The 16,660-nt window shown below is 44.7% G+C and overlaps 3 protein-coding genes across 5 annotated transcripts; all 3 read left to right on the top strand.

The window, feature by feature from the left end:
• The first annotated feature begins 2,841 nt into the window (after positions 1-2,841).
• si:dkeyp-50b9.1 (uncharacterized) lies at positions 2,842-5,174 on the top strand. Its single transcript, XM_067235508.1, has 8 exons — positions 2,842-2,962; positions 3,109-3,170; positions 3,439-3,505; positions 3,685-3,769; positions 3,911-3,986; positions 4,085-4,153; positions 4,756-4,883; positions 4,953-5,174. The coding sequence occupies exons 1-7, from the start codon at positions 2,853-2,855 to the stop codon at positions 4,866-4,868; spliced, it is 582 nt and encodes a 193-aa protein (XP_067091609.1). The 5' UTR covers positions 2,842-2,852; the 3' UTR covers positions 4,869-4,883; positions 4,953-5,174.
• A 723-nt stretch (positions 5,175-5,897) lies between these two features.
• On the top strand, positions 5,898-11,262 carry si:ch211-59o9.10 (uncharacterized protein LOC561841 homolog). 2 transcript variants are annotated; one of them, XM_067235110.1, is made up of 11 exons: positions 5,898-5,969; positions 6,685-6,893; positions 6,999-7,053; positions 7,157-7,664; positions 8,157-8,284; positions 8,415-8,504; positions 9,642-9,729; positions 9,864-9,979; positions 10,083-10,204; positions 10,470-10,569; positions 10,900-11,262. In XM_067235110.1, exons 2-11 carry the CDS (start codon positions 6,712-6,714, stop codon positions 10,960-10,962), a joined length of 1,452 nt encoding a protein of 483 aa, XP_067091211.1. In that variant the 5' UTR covers positions 5,898-5,969; positions 6,685-6,711; the 3' UTR covers positions 10,963-11,262. The 2 variants fall into 2 exon arrangements, with proteins under 2 accessions (XP_067091211.1, XP_067091210.1); XM_067235109.1 differs by lacking the exon at positions 5,898-5,969 and having other exon boundaries at positions 6,402-6,893.
• A 1,331-nt stretch (positions 11,263-12,593) lies between these two features.
• LOC136942100 (serine-threonine kinase receptor-associated protein-like) lies at positions 12,594-16,393 on the top strand. 2 transcript variants are annotated; one of them, XM_067234876.1, is made up of 10 exons: positions 12,594-12,735; positions 13,054-13,177; positions 13,279-13,414; positions 13,930-14,011; positions 14,384-14,456; positions 14,568-14,667; positions 14,800-14,937; positions 15,383-15,519; positions 15,655-15,804; positions 15,992-16,393. In XM_067234876.1, exons 2-10 carry the CDS (start codon positions 13,066-13,068, stop codon positions 16,054-16,056), a joined length of 993 nt encoding a protein of 330 aa, XP_067090977.1. In that variant the 5' UTR covers positions 12,594-12,735; positions 13,054-13,065; the 3' UTR covers positions 16,057-16,393. The 2 variants fall into 2 exon arrangements, with proteins under 2 accessions (XP_067090977.1, XP_067090976.1); XM_067234875.1 differs by having other exon boundaries at positions 12,934-13,177.
• Positions 16,394-16,660: the final 267 nt, after the last annotated feature.

Here is a 16,660-nt window from a genome sequence, read left to right as displayed (position 1 = left end):
ATATATCTGATAAATATCTCACCAGCTTGCCTCTGTCCACATCAGTTGTTCCATCTGGTGGTTGCTGTTCTCACAGTGGGGCAGCTCTCTCTCAGTCCCAGCTCAGGACGTCTTCTGGTGTGCTCTGTCCTGTAAACCTTTGTCCTATATCTCTCGTGGCTCTCACTTCCTGTTGCTCCCGTCACTTCCTGTTGGGAGCCTAGGTCTGCATGGGAGGTCTTCTGCCTGGGCCTGGAGGACTTCCTGTCCGAGACGCTGCAACGCCGGGCACTCCGCGACGACCCCGAGGACAACCGGCAGATACCGCCCGCCGCTGTGGGGGTGGAGTCGCTCATCGTAGCAGCCGCCACGTTCGAACTGAAGACCCTGTGAGTGACAGCAGTGGTGGGGGGGGGGGGGGGGGGGGGGTTTCTAGAACGGCCCTCTTTGTAGCCCTTGATTGTCTGCTGCACTCACTAAAAGCACTTTTTGTACATCGCTTTGGATGTCTGCTAAATGCACGAATGCTAATAAGTTTAGTCTAGGTAGGTCCACCTTATTTTTTTACAAGTCTTTCATACCAGACCATTGCTCTCTGGGTGGGCTGGCCCTGCACTGAACCGCTTGGAAATCTCCAGGGAAACTCAGGAGTTTGGAACAGAGGTCAGGGGTCATGGGGTGTCATGGTGACATGGTGTCATGGTAACCTGGGTGGCACATCTGGGGCAGCAGGTTTTTGCCTTGAAGGTCACTCCAGGTAAAGCAGACCTGAAGTGACCCCCCCACCCCCCCCCCCACCCCCCATTTTCTGTTAGTAAATATTTGCACTCCTGTGTCAACAGTGGTGTTGGAAACACCTGGAAGTTTGTTTCCCCAGAAAAAGGCACGTGTTTACTTTACACTAGCACCAGAGCAAGCTGCCATGTTTTCTACATGCCACATCTTTGCCACTCTGGACTGGCACAACTGCGCGATGCCCAGTTTAAATTATTGGCCATGGGGGACAAACAGAAGCACAGTGAGTCCTTTAGCTCAGTGAACTGACTTCGCAGTGTGTCCAACACTAATACTAACTCTCTCTTCCCATCATCAAACCTCAGCACATAGGTCTTATTTATATCTTCAAACTGAGAGCAGCCTTGTCATTAAGAGTCTCTGTACGGGGTGCGGCTCCGCCCTTGGTGGCCCGTGTCCCACACCCTTTATCCTGTCTGTCGTTGTGGGAAGGCTATTCCTAGAACAGGGCTGGACTCCGAGAACTTGGGCTGCACTGGGCTGTGTGTGTGTGTGTGTGCTCTGGATTGAGCTGCTCTAGGGTGGATTCTGAGGGAGAAATGTAATTGCTTCCTAATGAGAGAGCAGGAGTACCCCTTCCCTCACCCCTGCCCCGCCCAAGGCTCCCCCACCTCTCTCCCGTCTTCCCCCCGCCTCTCCTTCTTCTCTCCCCCCCTCTCCCTCATCTCCCCCCGCCTCTCCTTCTTCTCTCCCCCCCTCTCCCTCATCTCCCCCCGCCTCTCCCTCAGCTCTCTCCCTCTTCTCTCCCTCATCTCTCCCCCGCCTCTCCCTCTTCTCTCCCTCTTCTCTCCCTCTGCTCTCTCCCTCTTCTCTCCCTCTTCTCTCCCTCTTCTCTCCCCCTTCTCTCCCTCTTCTCTCCCCCTTCTCTCCCTCTTCTCTCTCTCTTCTCTCCACCACCTCTCTGCCAGCTCAGCTCCAGCTGACTACGGGAGCCTCCAGACCGGCTCCATGGCTGTTGCTTCTCTATTTGTGTATTCTGGTACCATGGCTCACTGGGGAAATACAGGGGAACACAGTCAGCTTAGTTTAGATATCCAGAAAGGTACAGTGTTATGCCTCCTTCTGCCTCTCTACAACCACCCCTTTGCCAACAGCTGAAGTTGATCTACAGTCTTACAGTAGAACGTACTGCATTACTGGCAGTGATCATGGGTGACTCAGCTACATTCGCAGTCAGCAGATCCCAAAGGCTTAGTCACAGTGTATGGCATTCAGTGATTGAAATACACGATTAATAGCCATATCAGTGGATTACAAAGACAGTGTTGGATGTGTGTGACCACAGATAGGGTAGATGACAGTGCTGACGCAAGGTTGTGAGGTGAAAATGATGAAGTCGATGATGTTGAAGGTGATGAAGGTGATGATGATGAAGGTGATGATGATGATGATGAAGAGATGCTGCCGTGTCTTCCAGGGCTTCAGGAGACAAGGTGCTGCAGCTGTCCTTAATGGCGACCAGAAAACGCTACAGGAACTGCGGCGTGGGACGTTACATCATCGAGGTACCTCTCGGCTCACACGCAACTGTGCTCACAACACACACTCGCAAACACACACACACACATGCAAACACGCACGTACACACAAACCCACGCCCATGCATGCACACACGCCCAAGCCTGAGGTACCTCCGAGTCGGCTTCTATCTGTGTCCTCCCATCCTTTGCTTAGAGTAAAGCAATCTTTACTGGTTTGTCGAAAATAACTGAGATGAAAAAGAAAACAACTGAGCGATCCACTAGTTAGAGGACCTTTCAGAAGGACAGCATATTAGAGGTTAGGCCTGCCTGATGGAAATGAGCATGTGACCACAGGCCTGGTCCGTGTGCTGCGCGGCGCCTGTGATTAGCGGCTAGGGTGTGTCTGACTGGAGGCTGAGCCACGGCCCTGGATGCTGTCGTCCTGGCGCCCCCTGCTGGTTAGACCAAACGCTGGCAGAGCCGACGATCCCCAGAGCTGGGTGTGAGGGTGTCCTCCTCCCACCAGCCCCCTCCTTCTCCGTCCCCTGTGTTAGGAGGGGACAGGTTGACATGTGGTGTCCTCTCTCTGTTTGTCCCCAGCTGCTGAAGACCCAGATGGTGTGCCCTCCCCACAACGCCTTCCTGGCGCACGCCGACTCGGACGCCGTCGAATTCTTCGCCAGCTGCGGCCTCTCCGACGACGCCCTTCTTAACGACAAGTTCAGGTAATACACACACACACGCACGCCGCCCTAACCCTGCGCATTACACCACAGTACGTCACACACGCACCAACCTCATCGCGTGTGTGACGTGAGCACAACGGTGTGGAGGACATTTTTCAAGTGTGTCAAACGTTGCCGTTCTTCAGGGAGGTGAGGGATGAATGGACCAACACCACGCTGATGAGCTACCTGCCGCCGTACTACACAGGTGGTCTACCTGCTCTCACTCACACACACACACACTCTTCAGTGCCAGCTACACCGCTCATTTGGACACAGCACATTTCAGTTCAAATTAGGGTGCTTAAGGTCCTGTTTGTTAGTAATATTACAGATTTCGTATATGGTTCTAGTAATTGAGTTATCATTCTGGGTCCTTTTGCCTCACGAGCCAGTTTTATTGTGTTACAAATGTGGAGAAATTGTCCCCCCCTGCCCCCCCCCTCCCCCTGCCCCCTGCCCCCCCCCCCATGCAGAGTCTGAGAGTCGTAGCCCAGGGTTCTCCCTGGTCCTGCCAGAGCTGGAGAGAGAGGTGGAGCAGGCGTGAGTCTGAACAAGCACAACACTCCCCCCAACAATACAAGAATGCGACACATTCATGTCCACACGCTGCCGGGCATAGTTCCTCCGCTATCTCCGCCAGTGACTACCCGTTCACCCGCTGTTCACAGAGACTCATGTTTGCCCTGTGGTGTGTGTTGTGTCTGCTGTGTGTGTGTCAGGAAGAACACAGCTCTAGAAGCCTACCAGCAGCAGGCTGTGTGTGTTGCCAGGCTGGTCAGGGAAGTCAAGACCCTCAGGGAGCAGGTCAGGCACAACATACAACTTTCACCCCTGGACTAACTCTAAGCAACTCTAATCTAATCAAGACTAAGCGGCCCACTAATTGCCTCAGTGGTATCACCTGTTGACTGTGTCCTGTGTGTGTGTGTGTGTGAACTCAACCAGCTTAAACTGCAGAGAAGGGAGGTGGACAACCTTAATGATGAGCTGGGCAAGGAGAGAGAGAGACGGCACAGAGTAGGTCTGTTTCATTTGTGTCTTTCCATCTGTGTGTGTGTGTGTGTGTGTGTTTTCGTTCATGTGTGTGCGTGCTAAATGTGTACGTGTGTGCGTTTACAGAGCAGCAGTTCTTGGAGTATAAACTGAGAAAGACCAGACAGCTTATGGAAAGACAGGTGATAGACTCAGGTGAGTGCGGCTGCATTAACTCTACATATCCACCACAGTCCTGTCATTTAAACACCCTCTGCTGGACATACTAGGTTCTACTGCCAGGTTACTACCACTGCTCTTTCTCTTCTGTTCTACTGCTGCTACTGCTGGATAGTGTAGGTAGCCCTGAGAAAAGCAAACACGGTTATATCAATACACTCTTAATTGATACTCTCATTGGAAATGAGAGAGATGGGCAAGTTGATCGTGAACAGGCTCTCACATGTACTCGCTGCTATGGACTTTTAACTATGCGCTTTACTGAAATACCGACTGGCTGTTTATCTCAAAACCTGCATCGACTATAAATGCTGTGTTGGGGTTAACACTACTAGCAATCCAATTCATAAAGCATTATTTAACGATACCAATATAAGCACAAATCCAGCAGGGATCCTAATGTCATTAATGCTAAAGAAAGCACTGTCTTGTCTCCTTAGCTACGTCCCCGGGTGGAGATGACACATTCCAAATGGCCCCTAACTGCTCTCCTCTCTACTGAGGAGTTGAGAGGAGAGCTCTATTGCTAACTCTGTTGTTAGAGCCATCTTATCCTGCCATGGTGTTTGTGTCTTTAGATGATGCAGTGGATCCCCGTGTAGAGTGCCCCAGCCCCCCTCCCAGCCCCCCAGGCCTGGGGCAGCCCTCCATGGGGACAGAGGTGTTGCAGACTGGGGCTGGACGTGGATAATGGACCAGCTTGTAGGTAAAACTAACTCTAACCTTACAGTTTTGAATCTATTGGACATTTAACTTTAATTGTTTTCTTTCGCAGGGAGAAAAGAGACTTCTCCAAGACCATTATCCTCAGTTAGATTTGTGCATTTTTATTGAATTGTTTGTGTGTGTTTATTTGGGATGCTGCATTAAGTTTAGCTTCCGACATCTACCTCAGAAGAACATAATAAAGTGAATTACAATAACACCAGCTTGATTTGTTGATGGTGCACAGTGTATTATCTACAGAGAAAGTGGGGTGAAGGCTTTTAGATGGGTGACTGGGGAGAAGGTGGTGGAGTGTGGGCAGTAGGGTGGTAGGGCTAGAGGTCACCTGCCCCAATGGCTGTTTTATCAGCCATAAATCTATTTTAGCTTATCATAGATGTAATCTATGTTCTTAGTACTTATATGTTATGTTTTGCCAGGTTGCTTGCGTTGTCATGTCCCGAGAATTTCAGTGCCCAGTCTGACCTTGTGTTGTAATGTGCACCTGACAATAAAAAAACTTGAAATTTGAAATCCAAACCGGCCGTTTGGAAATTTGGCTGATTGACAGGAGGAAGGGATGGGAAGGTGAATATGGGGTAAAACGAGGGGTGGAGGAGTATGTGGAGAGGGGGATTTACTCATATGTGCAGCTGTATGTGTGTATATTGGTGGAAGGGTGGGTGCAAGGGTGTGGATACTGGAACTTTGGATGTACATTCCAGTAAGGCTGAGTAAAGACATGGCACTTTACACCGCAGAGATGGTGGCCATAATTGTGGGGTGGAGGTGGATGGAGGAGGTGCAGGGTTTTGTTGCTATGTAAGTTGTATGACTTAAACTGTGAGAGGTTTGTTGAGAAGATCAGGGAGGTGGGATGGGGTCCGTTAGAGGTTGTTGTGGAGTAGGGCATAATGTAGGTAGGCAGTGACGGCCCAGACACTCCGGCACAATAGGTGGCGGTGTATTATTCGGCTATTTCGAAGAAGGAAGAAGAAAACCCTTATTGGCTCTTGCTTCATGGTAGTAGTTTTACGTACATTTTAAAGTCGTTACAAATATAAAAATGTTCTGTATTCAGCATTAGGTACGTTCGAGTTCATTTAGCACTATACTCTTTCTGATGCTTGTGGGGCTTGTTTAGCACATGTGGTATTTTAGCTGGCTACTAGTCAGTTAAATAGCTAGCTAGTGATTCAGTACTGCAGCTAGGTTGTTAGTTGATTATTGTTAGCTCTTAGCTAGTGAACTAGCTGTTTGTGGGGATAAACTGCTAGCTAAGACAATAGTACATCTGATGAGGGTTTATTGCATAACCCAATTTGTATTAACTGGTGTGGAAAGCCATATTAGCAATATAAGCTAATCTACTATACAAACAATGCTTCGCATGCCATATAAAACAACCAGTTTTAATTTATAATTTATATTGGTTTATTTAGAGCTAACAGGGACAGTGCCAATTAAAAGATATTGCTGTAAATGCCAAGAGGTAAACCGTCTTAGCCAAATTGCAATTTTTCATCTGTAGTCTGTCAAGGAAAGATGTTCGAAAGACCGGAAACCGGATAACTACTCGAAGAAATTCGACTGCTGTTTTTACTGTCTTGGGAGACCCCCTGTTGTTGTTGTTGCTTTTAGACAAAAATTGTGACATTGCAGGAAAATGTATCAAAAATACAAATATTGTGTTGTAGATTGTTGTTTCTTTTGGAAAAAATAATTTTTTATGGGGTTTGGAAATCGTACATTTATTTTCAAATTGCGATTTTCTTATGAATGCGATCGTTTTTATTGCGCAGCCAGGTGTTGTACAGGTGTTGGTGGCAATGGATCGTAAACTGGAGAACTCTGAGCCCAGCAGCCCACCCTGGGACATGGCGGAACCAGACACCCCTGGACCCCTCAACACAGCGGTTGTCCTGGGAGAAAACGAGTTGCTGTATGGCGACATGGTCAGTCCTGGTCGCAACCCCAACAACTCCTCTTTCATAATCTATGAGACACCGAGGTACAGTATAGCCATGTTAACTCTTGTTGTTGTGTACTGTAGATTTCAGTAGTCTGCTTAATGTTCTGTCATAGATTCCTAATTATTTTCTGCTGTCTCTTGCAGCCCTCAGTGCTATCGAAGGAGACACCTTTACAACGGAGCTGAAAACACTGCCACTGTAAAGTCCTTACATTGTGTAAAGTACATTAGGGATACCCGCATATCTAATCATAACTATGTTAAAGCATAGCATAACTGTTGGTTTTCTCTCCGCTTGCCAGGTTTCTCTCCTGAGCCCTCCGTCTGTTGGGAACACGCATGTTACCCCTAGCACTCATTTTTCCAAACGCAGGAAACTTTCAGTACCAGCCACTAGCTTGAGAGGTGAGACCAATCCTACTTCTTGGAGAACCAATGGATTTATACCTGCGTCATCTCTATTGGAAACAGACTTTTCACAGGCAACTTGGCTGGAGCCACCTCGTCCACCACCCTCCTCATTCATGTCGTTCCCGCCCTCTGTTGGCTCGGTTGCAGCCTCGGAGGGGGTGATGGCAGGGGAAGGGTTTTACTGTAACACTCAGGAGCCCATGGTGGGTCCTACAGTGGAACCAAGGCACTGTCGAGGGAGGAAACGGACCTCGAAGCAAGCTAACTCCAGCTCTGCTAACTCGACTGAATCCAGCTCCCAGGCACGTTCATCCACTGAAGACAACACTCACTCCACATCAGCCCTATCCACAGGGAAGAACAGACTCAGGAATCCCAAGAAACTTGCGTTTCCCACAAGTAAGTGGCTGTTAGGACAATAACCTGGTGATAGCATTGATTCCTGGTCTTGGTTGATGTTGAGTTTTGTTTGAAGCTGTTTTTAGTTAACTGCAGGCCATGTTAAGAGTTACATTTTAGGAGGATGGTTCAAATCCAGGGTAACCTAACACAATCACTTTGTGTCAACAATCATACATTTTATTGATACCACAATTAACATATGCCACCATCAGAAATCTTTATTTCATGATGTACACAGCAAAAAAACCCACTTATATATAGAATAAAGCAGATTATATATGAAATTAAATTTATGAAACACTCAGTGATTCAATTGAAACTATACCTAGTGGAGGCAAAGAGTGAACCAGAACCTGTAGAAGCAGCTTGCAAGTGAACCTTCGTGGGTGTGATTGTGGAACTGCATAATTCATCGTGAATTAATAAGCTAGAGCGTGAGTGCTCTCGCTGCTGATGTCCCTTCACCATCACTTTGTATCGCCCCACCAGCTCAGGAGCAGCTGGCCAAGCATGAGGAGATAGTCATCAGCGATGATGAAAACAATGATGTCATCATCCAGGCTATGGTGCAGTCTGTGCAGCTGAAGGAAGATGAGGCTTTTGCCCGAAGTCTCCAGGTAGGGAAACGCCTTATTGTTAGTAGGTGCCATCACTTCTCTCACTCATCAATTAACCAATCATTCGTTACGAAGCATATCCAAGCAAATTTCATTAACTCTAGACGTTGGTTTTTCTCACTTTCTAAAGGAGCAGTTTGACCGAGAGGAGCAGCAACAGCAAAGCAGACAGGAGGCTGTCAACTCCCTAAGACCCCAACTTCACCATCACAACTATTCGGTAGGTTGAGTTCAGCAGTGTACCGTTGTTTGACTATCGAGGCCCTGCTTGCCTAAACATTTCTGGTCAGAACTCTACTGTTTCATGTTTTCTGTTACTCAGTCCTGATTGTCCTCCTTGGTAATAGAGGTTTTAGAGTATGCTAGTGTAGCCGATCGGTTAAACTTACTCCTCAGATATGTAAACAGGCCACCCGCGCCAGTGAAACGCTAGCTTTTCGTTGGCGTGGCTGGTAGTGGTCGCACTTGAGATGTCGGAGGTGGCGGATTCGATCCCGAGTGCAGGCAGACGTTGGCCGAGTGGACCTCCGACGGGGACGCGGCCATGTCTGTTACACTTGGCTCATTGCAAGCAATCTATGAACTGATTCTCAGTTCATAAATGCTACAAGCACACTCCCAAGCACTACCTAACCACAGTGTGAGATTTCTGATGGGTCTCCAAACCTGCTGGTGAGCAAAAGGCTCTTACTCTAATAGGATACAACTGTCCTTCACCATTTTCACTATTGCAGTCGTAGTGCCATAATTGGGCCACATCTGAGTTTCCCCACAAGAATGTGCTTACAACCAATCAGGTATCCCTTATACATCCCCAAAGTCAACTCTTGACCTAGGATGTACTCAAAATATACTCACAATCAGATTATACTCACGTCACAGCAATAATTCCCCAAGTAACAATAATCCATATAATTGAGCCTGACGCCTGTCTCCCACTTTCAAAAAACACCACCTTGTGCATTTTATTTTAAACAACACAAGGCTACTTTTGCATTTGTATGCATTCAAGACAATACATTGAGATGGGCATAGTTCAAGGGTTGAGCAGGTCCCATGTTTAATTAGACAAACTTAATTAGATTCCAGGAGTTCATAGGATTCTCATTAAAGGGTAGAGTGGAGAATTCTGCCACTGCTTGGTCTACTTGTGACAGGTTGGACCCTTCACAACGCACTCCATCTCAGCTAGTAAAGTCATGATCAAGCCATATCCATTCAGAATTATCAAAGGGAATGTAAAATGCCAATAACCATGATGTGCCTGCTGTCAATTTGGGAGCCAAATGTTTACTTTGTATGTACAGCGTCAGTATGTGAGGAATCTGGTTCTCAAGCTTTTCTGCCTCTCCCTTAGTATGATCCTCACTTTGCATTGGGCTGGATGTCTCCGTGGGCCGCCGCAGCGAACCAGGCTGCTTTTTCTCCCTTTTTAGACGGATTTGGTGGGTGAACATTAATACCGTAATACACACATGACTGTTTAGCACAATATTTAGGAATGAGTCGTGCGGGTGTCTGTCTGGTTCTCGGCGTCTCAGAAGGAGACTGTGTCTCTAATGATGTGTTTGGTTCTAAGACGGAGTGGGCCGCCGCACAGGAAGAGGTCGCTCCCGTGGTCGCTCGCGTCCCAGAAATGAACGTCCTCATCTCGCCGTGTTTGAACCCTTAAATCATATCGGAGATGACTATGAGGTACAAATGAGCTTTTGTGTCAGCCTATTTGTGAGTTACAAGAAGTTGAATGGTGTTTTGGATGTGGATGTGTTAATAATAGTGTGTTCATCTTATTCTTCAGGCTCTCCTGGCCTTTGAGGAACATCAGGGTGCAGTGGTGGGCAAGAGCTCCCTGAGTAGGAGAGAACTGGAGAGTCTGCCAACCAAGACCTACAACCCAGCACACAGTGCCGGAAAGACCCAGTGAGTCTCAGAGCAGCAGTCACATGTTGATATGTTCAGCGCACTGCATTTCGTCTAGCTTCCTCCTCCTTTGTCTCTGCAGTATTCCCCCAAACAGGGTGTATTTCCCTTAGCAGGTTAAAGTTTAGCAAAACTGTGTCATGCTCCATTTCAGGGTCTGGCCGTATACTAACAGGCATTCCATTGCATAGAACTAGAGGCGTTTAGAGGCCTGCTTCTACAGCCCTTACCCCCAGCAGTCAGTGAAGTTCCTCTTTTGTTGCAGGTGTCAAATCTGTTTCTCAGACTACACAGAAGGGGAGGAGCTAAGGATGCTGCCATGTCTTCATGACTACCATGTGCAGTGCATAGACCGCTGGTTAAAGGTAGTTCTGATCAGTTCTTTGAACGGATGATGGTGCAAGAGTTATTGTGATTTGATATACTGTATCTTGTTTCAAACTCTTCAATATATCAGCAGGCAGGCTTTTTGAAGTATAAACATAGTTAATCGAGCTATTACAAAAAGCTTCCATAGATGCAGTGTTCTAATGCAGTTACATTTTTTTAAAGTTGAATTATTATTTTTATATTGTTTACGTGGGACAAACTTTTTAATATTTACTGGTAATAGTGATTTAAAATGCCCCAAAAAATGCCTAAATCATTATAATTATCAAAATAATAATTGTTATGTTTGTTTCTTTTATTTTCAGGAAAGCACCACCTGTCCTATATGCCGAGCTGATGTATCAGAGATGAGAGCAAATATGGTTTGATTAAACCTGTGAGACATTGGAACATGACCTCTACCTCAGTAGAATGGAACCTCTTAATTTACACAAACAGAATCCATGATATACACCTGGGTTGGTGAATCCATTCATGGTTTTCTAGCAGGACCCTAGATCTAATCTATTCTTTTTTTATTTGAACTGCATTGTAGTTCCTCCTGATGTTAACTCTACTTGAATGAAACTCAGGTTATGTTTTGTCTGGCTCATGTGAAAGTTTTTATTAAAGGAACTATTTTTCTGTCAAAATTTTGTTGAACTTTATTATAAAAATGTCCCATTCCTCTCTTGTAGTAGTACTTTTTAATGGGCTTGTGTTTCCTGAGACATCTCACTGTCAGCTGGGATCCTTCCCTCAGTCAATCCCACAAGTTAGTTCTGCACCCCTAAAGTAGAGCTGTTACCGAAGAGCAGAATAGTAACCATAAACAAATGGGTTCATACTTATGCTCATCCTCTCACAATAGTCAACTAATAATCTAAACTGATGCCAATTTGAAACCCATTAGAAATATTTAACAGTCGGCTATACAGTATTTTGTTCATTATATTTTCATAATTGCATACCAAGACAAAGGACATTGTATTCTGGATATATAGGCTATTGTTTAAGGTAACTATGTTTTAGCCATCCAGTACATAGAAATAATTTGTCTGGGAGTCAGGTGGCTGAGCGGTTAGGGAATCGGGCTAGTAATCAGAGGGTTGCTGGTTCGGTTCCGGCTGTGCAAAATGACGTTGTGTCCTTGGGCAAGGCGCTTCACCCTACTTGCCCCGGGGGAATGTCCCTGTACTTACTGTAAGTCGCTCTGGATAAGAGCGTCTAAATGACTAAATGTAATTTCACCCCATATCTTATTGAGAAGATTCTCAATATGTTATAATAGACTGTGCAGTGTAGGCCATTTTTGTTATATTCACCATTAAGATGATTACAACACTATCAATTTCAACATTGAATAATCGACCAAACAACCAGGAGACAATCTTCCGAGAAGAATGACCTAAATCAATCAAACTGCAATAATGGTAGATATTTAACCCAACAGAATTATAACTGTTAGGGGTTTTGTATTTTTCTTTATAATATCTCAACATTAACCAAGTCGTCAGCTCAATCATTTATTTTCAGTTTTAGTGTTTTAAACAAAATATCTTAACAGAACAGATTTCAATGTACCTTATGCAATTGAGAATATTTATTGTTGACAACTTTTGCATGAAACTGGATATACATATTTACATTGTAGACTCAAATGTACCCCAAAACAGCCTTAAACTAGACTTAATTTTCTGCATAAAATCTCAACAGTTTAGGTGATCGTGTGATCTTGTGTGTCGCGAACTAGTGTTTTATGAGTAAACAAAAACGTTTGAGTTTCCAAAATTAGAATGTCAGTTTTTTAAATCTGTCCCATTGAGAGGTGACGTTGTGAACTGACTTGTGTCTCAGATTTTCTTTTTACTAGTGTATAACCGCTATTCTCCCCCTAAAAAACAGTCCTTGTCTGCATAATTGTCTGCATATATTTTCCCCAAACACAAGCTGTTCTAGAAATTTTGTCAGCCCTCTATGTAGCCTACTTCCTCTGTGGCAAAACTGTGTGCAACTGCTGTCTTCACACAGCGTTGCTAAGCTAGCTAACAAGCTACAGTGTAGCCGGCAGTGGACCGCTTTTTGCGATACCACTGAGCTGATACATTGTATTTGTCTTCGATTGACCTCTCTTACATGACTTATAGTTAGCAGCGAAAGTGGTGAGTAGTAATATGTAGCTAGCTAACAAATATGTATGTTATTCGTGCATAAATAAATCACACCATATTGCTAACGCGCTACCTAGCTACTACAGTGCGTTTCAACTATAACGCGTAAGTTTACCAAGCTTGATGATGAAGCCCCGTAACTATTCAGATACTAGCTACAGTATCTAACTTGGTCACATTTTGTTTCAGATCGAGAATCATTGCCACACATCTCTTGTCTTCTGCTTATATCCCTTGAATTTAATCAGCCTTTCACTGTACGTTGTAGTAGCGTAGCTCGGTAAAATAGCTAACCCAACGCTTGTACAGTTAAAGAGCAACATGGCAATGAGACAGACACCCCTTACCTGTTCTGGACACACGAGACCAGTTGTGGATTTGGCATTTAGTGGAATAACACCTTATGGATACTTTCTCATAAGTGCTTGTAAAGGTACGTTTTCCCCTCAACAACCCTCACGCAACATTATACAATGGACATAAAATGCACATACACTTTGTTGATATACTTCTGTTAATATTTTGTCCATATAGATGGCAAACCTATGTTGCGTCAAGGGGATACAGGGGACTGGATTGGAACATTCCTTGGCCATAAGGGAGCAGTGTGGGGGGCCACTCTGAACAAGGATGCCACCAAGGCAGCAACGGCTGCAGCAGACTTTACTGCGTAAGCATATCTGGCATGTGGATGACATTACTGAACTCAGAGCTAGATATTTGATATAATCAAACTGATCCTACACACAGACGATAACACTGTTCTTAACCTTAATTGGAATGGTTCACAATGCTAATTTTTGTTGTTGAAGTGCTGCTATGTCCACATGAACAGACAACAACAAAAACTAATACTAGTACATAAAGTATGACTGAACACAGGGCTGTAACTATCCTCACAGTATTGCTCTCTGAACTCATGGCAATACTGCCCGGCTTAAATATATTTCACTTGCAGCTACAATGCTAATTCTAGATAACCCAAAGATACTTTATATACATTAACTATTTTCAAATTGCTGTCAAATGTAAATTATAGACATATTGCTCATTGATGAGCACAGTGTTGATTAATAATGTTTATGATCATTATGTCTGGTCTTAATTGTTTTAATCTTCCTCAATGAGTGATCACATGTAGTGTGTCAAGTCAGACAATGACAGCTCTCCCTTTTTCCTCTGTAGGAAAGTATGGGATGCAGTGTCAGGTGATGAAGTCCTGACCCTGGCCCACAAACACATTGTCAAATCTGTAAACTTCACACAGGTAAGAAGTGTGGCTGGGAACTGACCACCCTTCATTGCATCTTGAGTTAGATCTCACAGGATTCAGGCTACTGATCCCAGAGATTATAGGCACGGTAGTTGTAGACTACAATTGCTTTGAATACTGTATTTTCCTGCTGCCTAGTGTTTAAATCAATTACAGGGGATAATGTTAGAGCCAAGGGATTGACTGGTTTTAAGGGCTTGTATGTAATGCATGGAAAATGATTGTTAGTTCAATAATTGGTTAGAAAGTCCTAGTCCTTTATAAAAAATAAAATCTATCGTGAACTCCAGGAGACAGAATTTGCTGCAATTTATGCGTGGTTGTCGAATTGTGGTCAACGGGAAGCCATTGTGTTGACATTTCTAGGACAGTAACCACCTGCTGACAGGGGGAAACGACAAGGTGTTGCGCATTTACGACCTGAACAAACCAGATGCGGGTAAGCTAGGCTGTCCAATGTTTAAAAAATATTTGAATTAACTGTTTGATTCATTCCTGTATATTTGTGACTGTGCACACATTGAATGCGTGTCGGGGGTGTATTCTGTAGAGCCTCAGGAGATTGCTGGTCACAACGGCGCCATCAAGAAAGCTTTGTGGTGCAATGAAGACCAGCAGATTTTATCAGCTGCCGACGACAAAACAGTCAGGTAAGACAATTTCTTTGCACTTGGCACTGGCTAACCGTGCGGAAACCCATTGAACTAATATATAAAAACACAACACATCAGTCATTCTGAGGTGAAGAGTCGTAGTGACATGACGGCAATGTTGTTTTTCAGACTGTGGGACAGGAGCAGTGCAGAAGTGCTGAAGAGTCTGTCCTTCGATGCATCTGTGAGCAGTATGGAGTACATGCCCGATGGACAGATTGTTGTCATTACCTACGGCAAGACCATTGCTTTTTACAATGCCCTCAGGTATGTTGGCATCAGAAGCTGCTCAATGTAGGTTATATTGTGACATGATGTGGGAAAGACTGAACCAGAGTAACAGGAGATAAACCAAAAAGTCCACATAGCCAAATTAAAGGTTGATATGGGAATCTCACCATTTGGACACTAGAGGGAGACATGCACACGTGTACAAGCGTAAGCTGCGAAAAGAAGCAACAGACGAAGTGTCGAGGCACTGCTTGGTGGATAACGCCTAGTAGGACACATAGTAGTGTTAGAAATATCATGAGCCTATACTGATAAAGGTGCTTTCGTCTTCAGACCTTCAGCATTAACATGCACTCAACTATTTTGACTTATCATTTGTAGAAGTTAATTTGAGGACATCAGTACATCTTGTGCTTAGCTCTGGTACAGCCTTGTAATAGTTTGGCTCAAATCTATAAAGCATTGTTCCGTTCCTCCTCAGCCTAGAGCTTATTAAGACAGTGGACGCTCCAGCCTCCATCCACTCTGCCTCGCTTCATCCAGAGAAGGACTACTTTGTTGCAGGAGGAGATGACTTTAAGCTATACAAATACGACTATAGCACTAAGGAGGAACTAGGTAAATCTCCTCCCCCCCCCGCATGTCTCTCTATTTATCTAAACATCATTAGAGTTTGTATTTTAAGTCTGTTTGAACTTTGACTTGACATGCTGGTCTTGCTGGAAAAAAACCCTGAATGATATGTCCATGTAGAATCATACAAGGGACACTTTGGGCCAGTCCACTGTGTACGCTTCAGTCCAGACGGAGAACTTTATGCCAGCGGCTCAGAGGACGGGACGCTGCGACTGTGGCAGACAGCTGTGGGGAAGACTTACGGCCTGTGGAAATGTTTACTGCCAGGTGAGGGGACTAATACCTGCCCCTATACAGGTGCTCTTAGTCACTGCCATTTATCTTCATCAGACCACTTCTTTACCGGAGACTTTAAGTGAACAAGTACTTCATTTTATACTGAACGACAGCAAAAAAGGATAATCACTCATATTCACTGTTTCTTTTGTCCTCTTAACTTTGCATTGTTTTACAGAGGAGTTGATTTCAGAAAATTCTGAGACTACCTACCCTGCACCTGCTCCTGAAATCAAGGCCTGAGAGATGCAAAATAGCATCTAACACCCCCACCATCAACTGGTCATGCTATGAAGTGAGTAGAAGAGATGTCAGTCTTCTGAGCTGAGACCAGCAATTCATGGGGCAAGACAAGTCTGTGAGCTTTTGTCTAAACAGCTGCTTTCGTCCATGATGTCATTTGAGTGTAATTTTCCATTGCAAACCACATTTGTGGCTTTCTTGCTAAGCAACAGATTAGTTTTATGGATTAACATGACAAGAGAGAATTGTTTACATTTGCTAAATCTGAGTTCTAGTTTACACTTGGAGTGTTGATCCTGGATTTCTTTGTTAAATTAAACTGTTTGTCATCTCTAAATATGGACTTGATTCTTACACTTTGTGGTTGCATTTTGATGTGGTTTAGCAAAGAAGAAAGAAAGAAGTGCATAACTAATATTTATTTTAACAATACATCACTGCAAAGAAATGCAAAAGAAATGGAAAAGCTTTGAGGCAAGCACACTTCATAGAGGCACTTTTTTTTCTTCGTTTTCTTGGCATCTCTGTGATCACTAAAAAAGAATGACCCACATGGCATGATTGTCTTCCTCCACAAGCACAACTTTTTCACTTCGGTTCTGTA

Source organism: Osmerus mordax, chromosome 4, assembly GCF_038355195.1.
Source record: "Osmerus mordax isolate fOsmMor3 chromosome 4, fOsmMor3.pri, whole genome shotgun sequence".
Lineage (NCBI taxonomy): Eukaryota > Metazoa > Chordata > Actinopteri > Osmeriformes > Osmeridae > Osmerus > Osmerus mordax.
This window is presented reverse-complemented; position numbering and strand designations above follow the sequence as displayed.

Bases quoted from the DNA above. Each gene is read 5' to 3' on its own strand.
- si:dkeyp-50b9.1 (XM_067235508.1), top strand. From the start codon at position 2,853: ATGGTGTGCCCTCCCCACAACGCCTTCCTGGCGCACGCCGACTCGGAC. The intron at 3,171-3,438 runs GTGGTCTACCTG...CCCCCCATGCAG, and splicing joins CCTGCCGCCGTACTACACAG to AGTCTGAGAGTCGTAGCCCA. The intron at 4,154-4,755 runs GTGAGTGCGGCT...TTGTGTCTTTAG, and splicing joins AAGACAGGTGATAGACTCAG to ATGATGCAGTGGATCCCCGT.
- si:ch211-59o9.10 (XM_067235109.1), top strand. From the start codon at position 6,658: ATGAATGCGATCGTTTTTATTGCGCAGCCAGGTGTTGTACAGGTGTTG. The intron at 9,980-10,082 runs GTACAAATGAGC...CTTATTCTTCAG, and splicing joins ATATCGGAGATGACTATGAG to GCTCTCCTGGCCTTTGAGGA. The intron at 10,205-10,469 runs GTGAGTCTCAGA...CTTTTGTTGCAG, and splicing joins CACAGTGCCGGAAAGACCCA to GTGTCAAATCTGTTTCTCAG.
- LOC136942100 (XM_067234876.1), top strand. From the start codon at position 13,066: ATGGCAATGAGACAGACACCCCTTACCTGTTCTGGACACACGAGACCA. The intron at 14,012-14,383 runs GTAAGAAGTGTG...TGACATTTCTAG, and splicing joins AATCTGTAAACTTCACACAG to GACAGTAACCACCTGCTGAC. The intron at 14,668-14,799 runs GTAAGACAATTT...GTTGTTTTTCAG, and splicing joins GCCGACGACAAAACAGTCAG to ACTGTGGGACAGGAGCAGTG.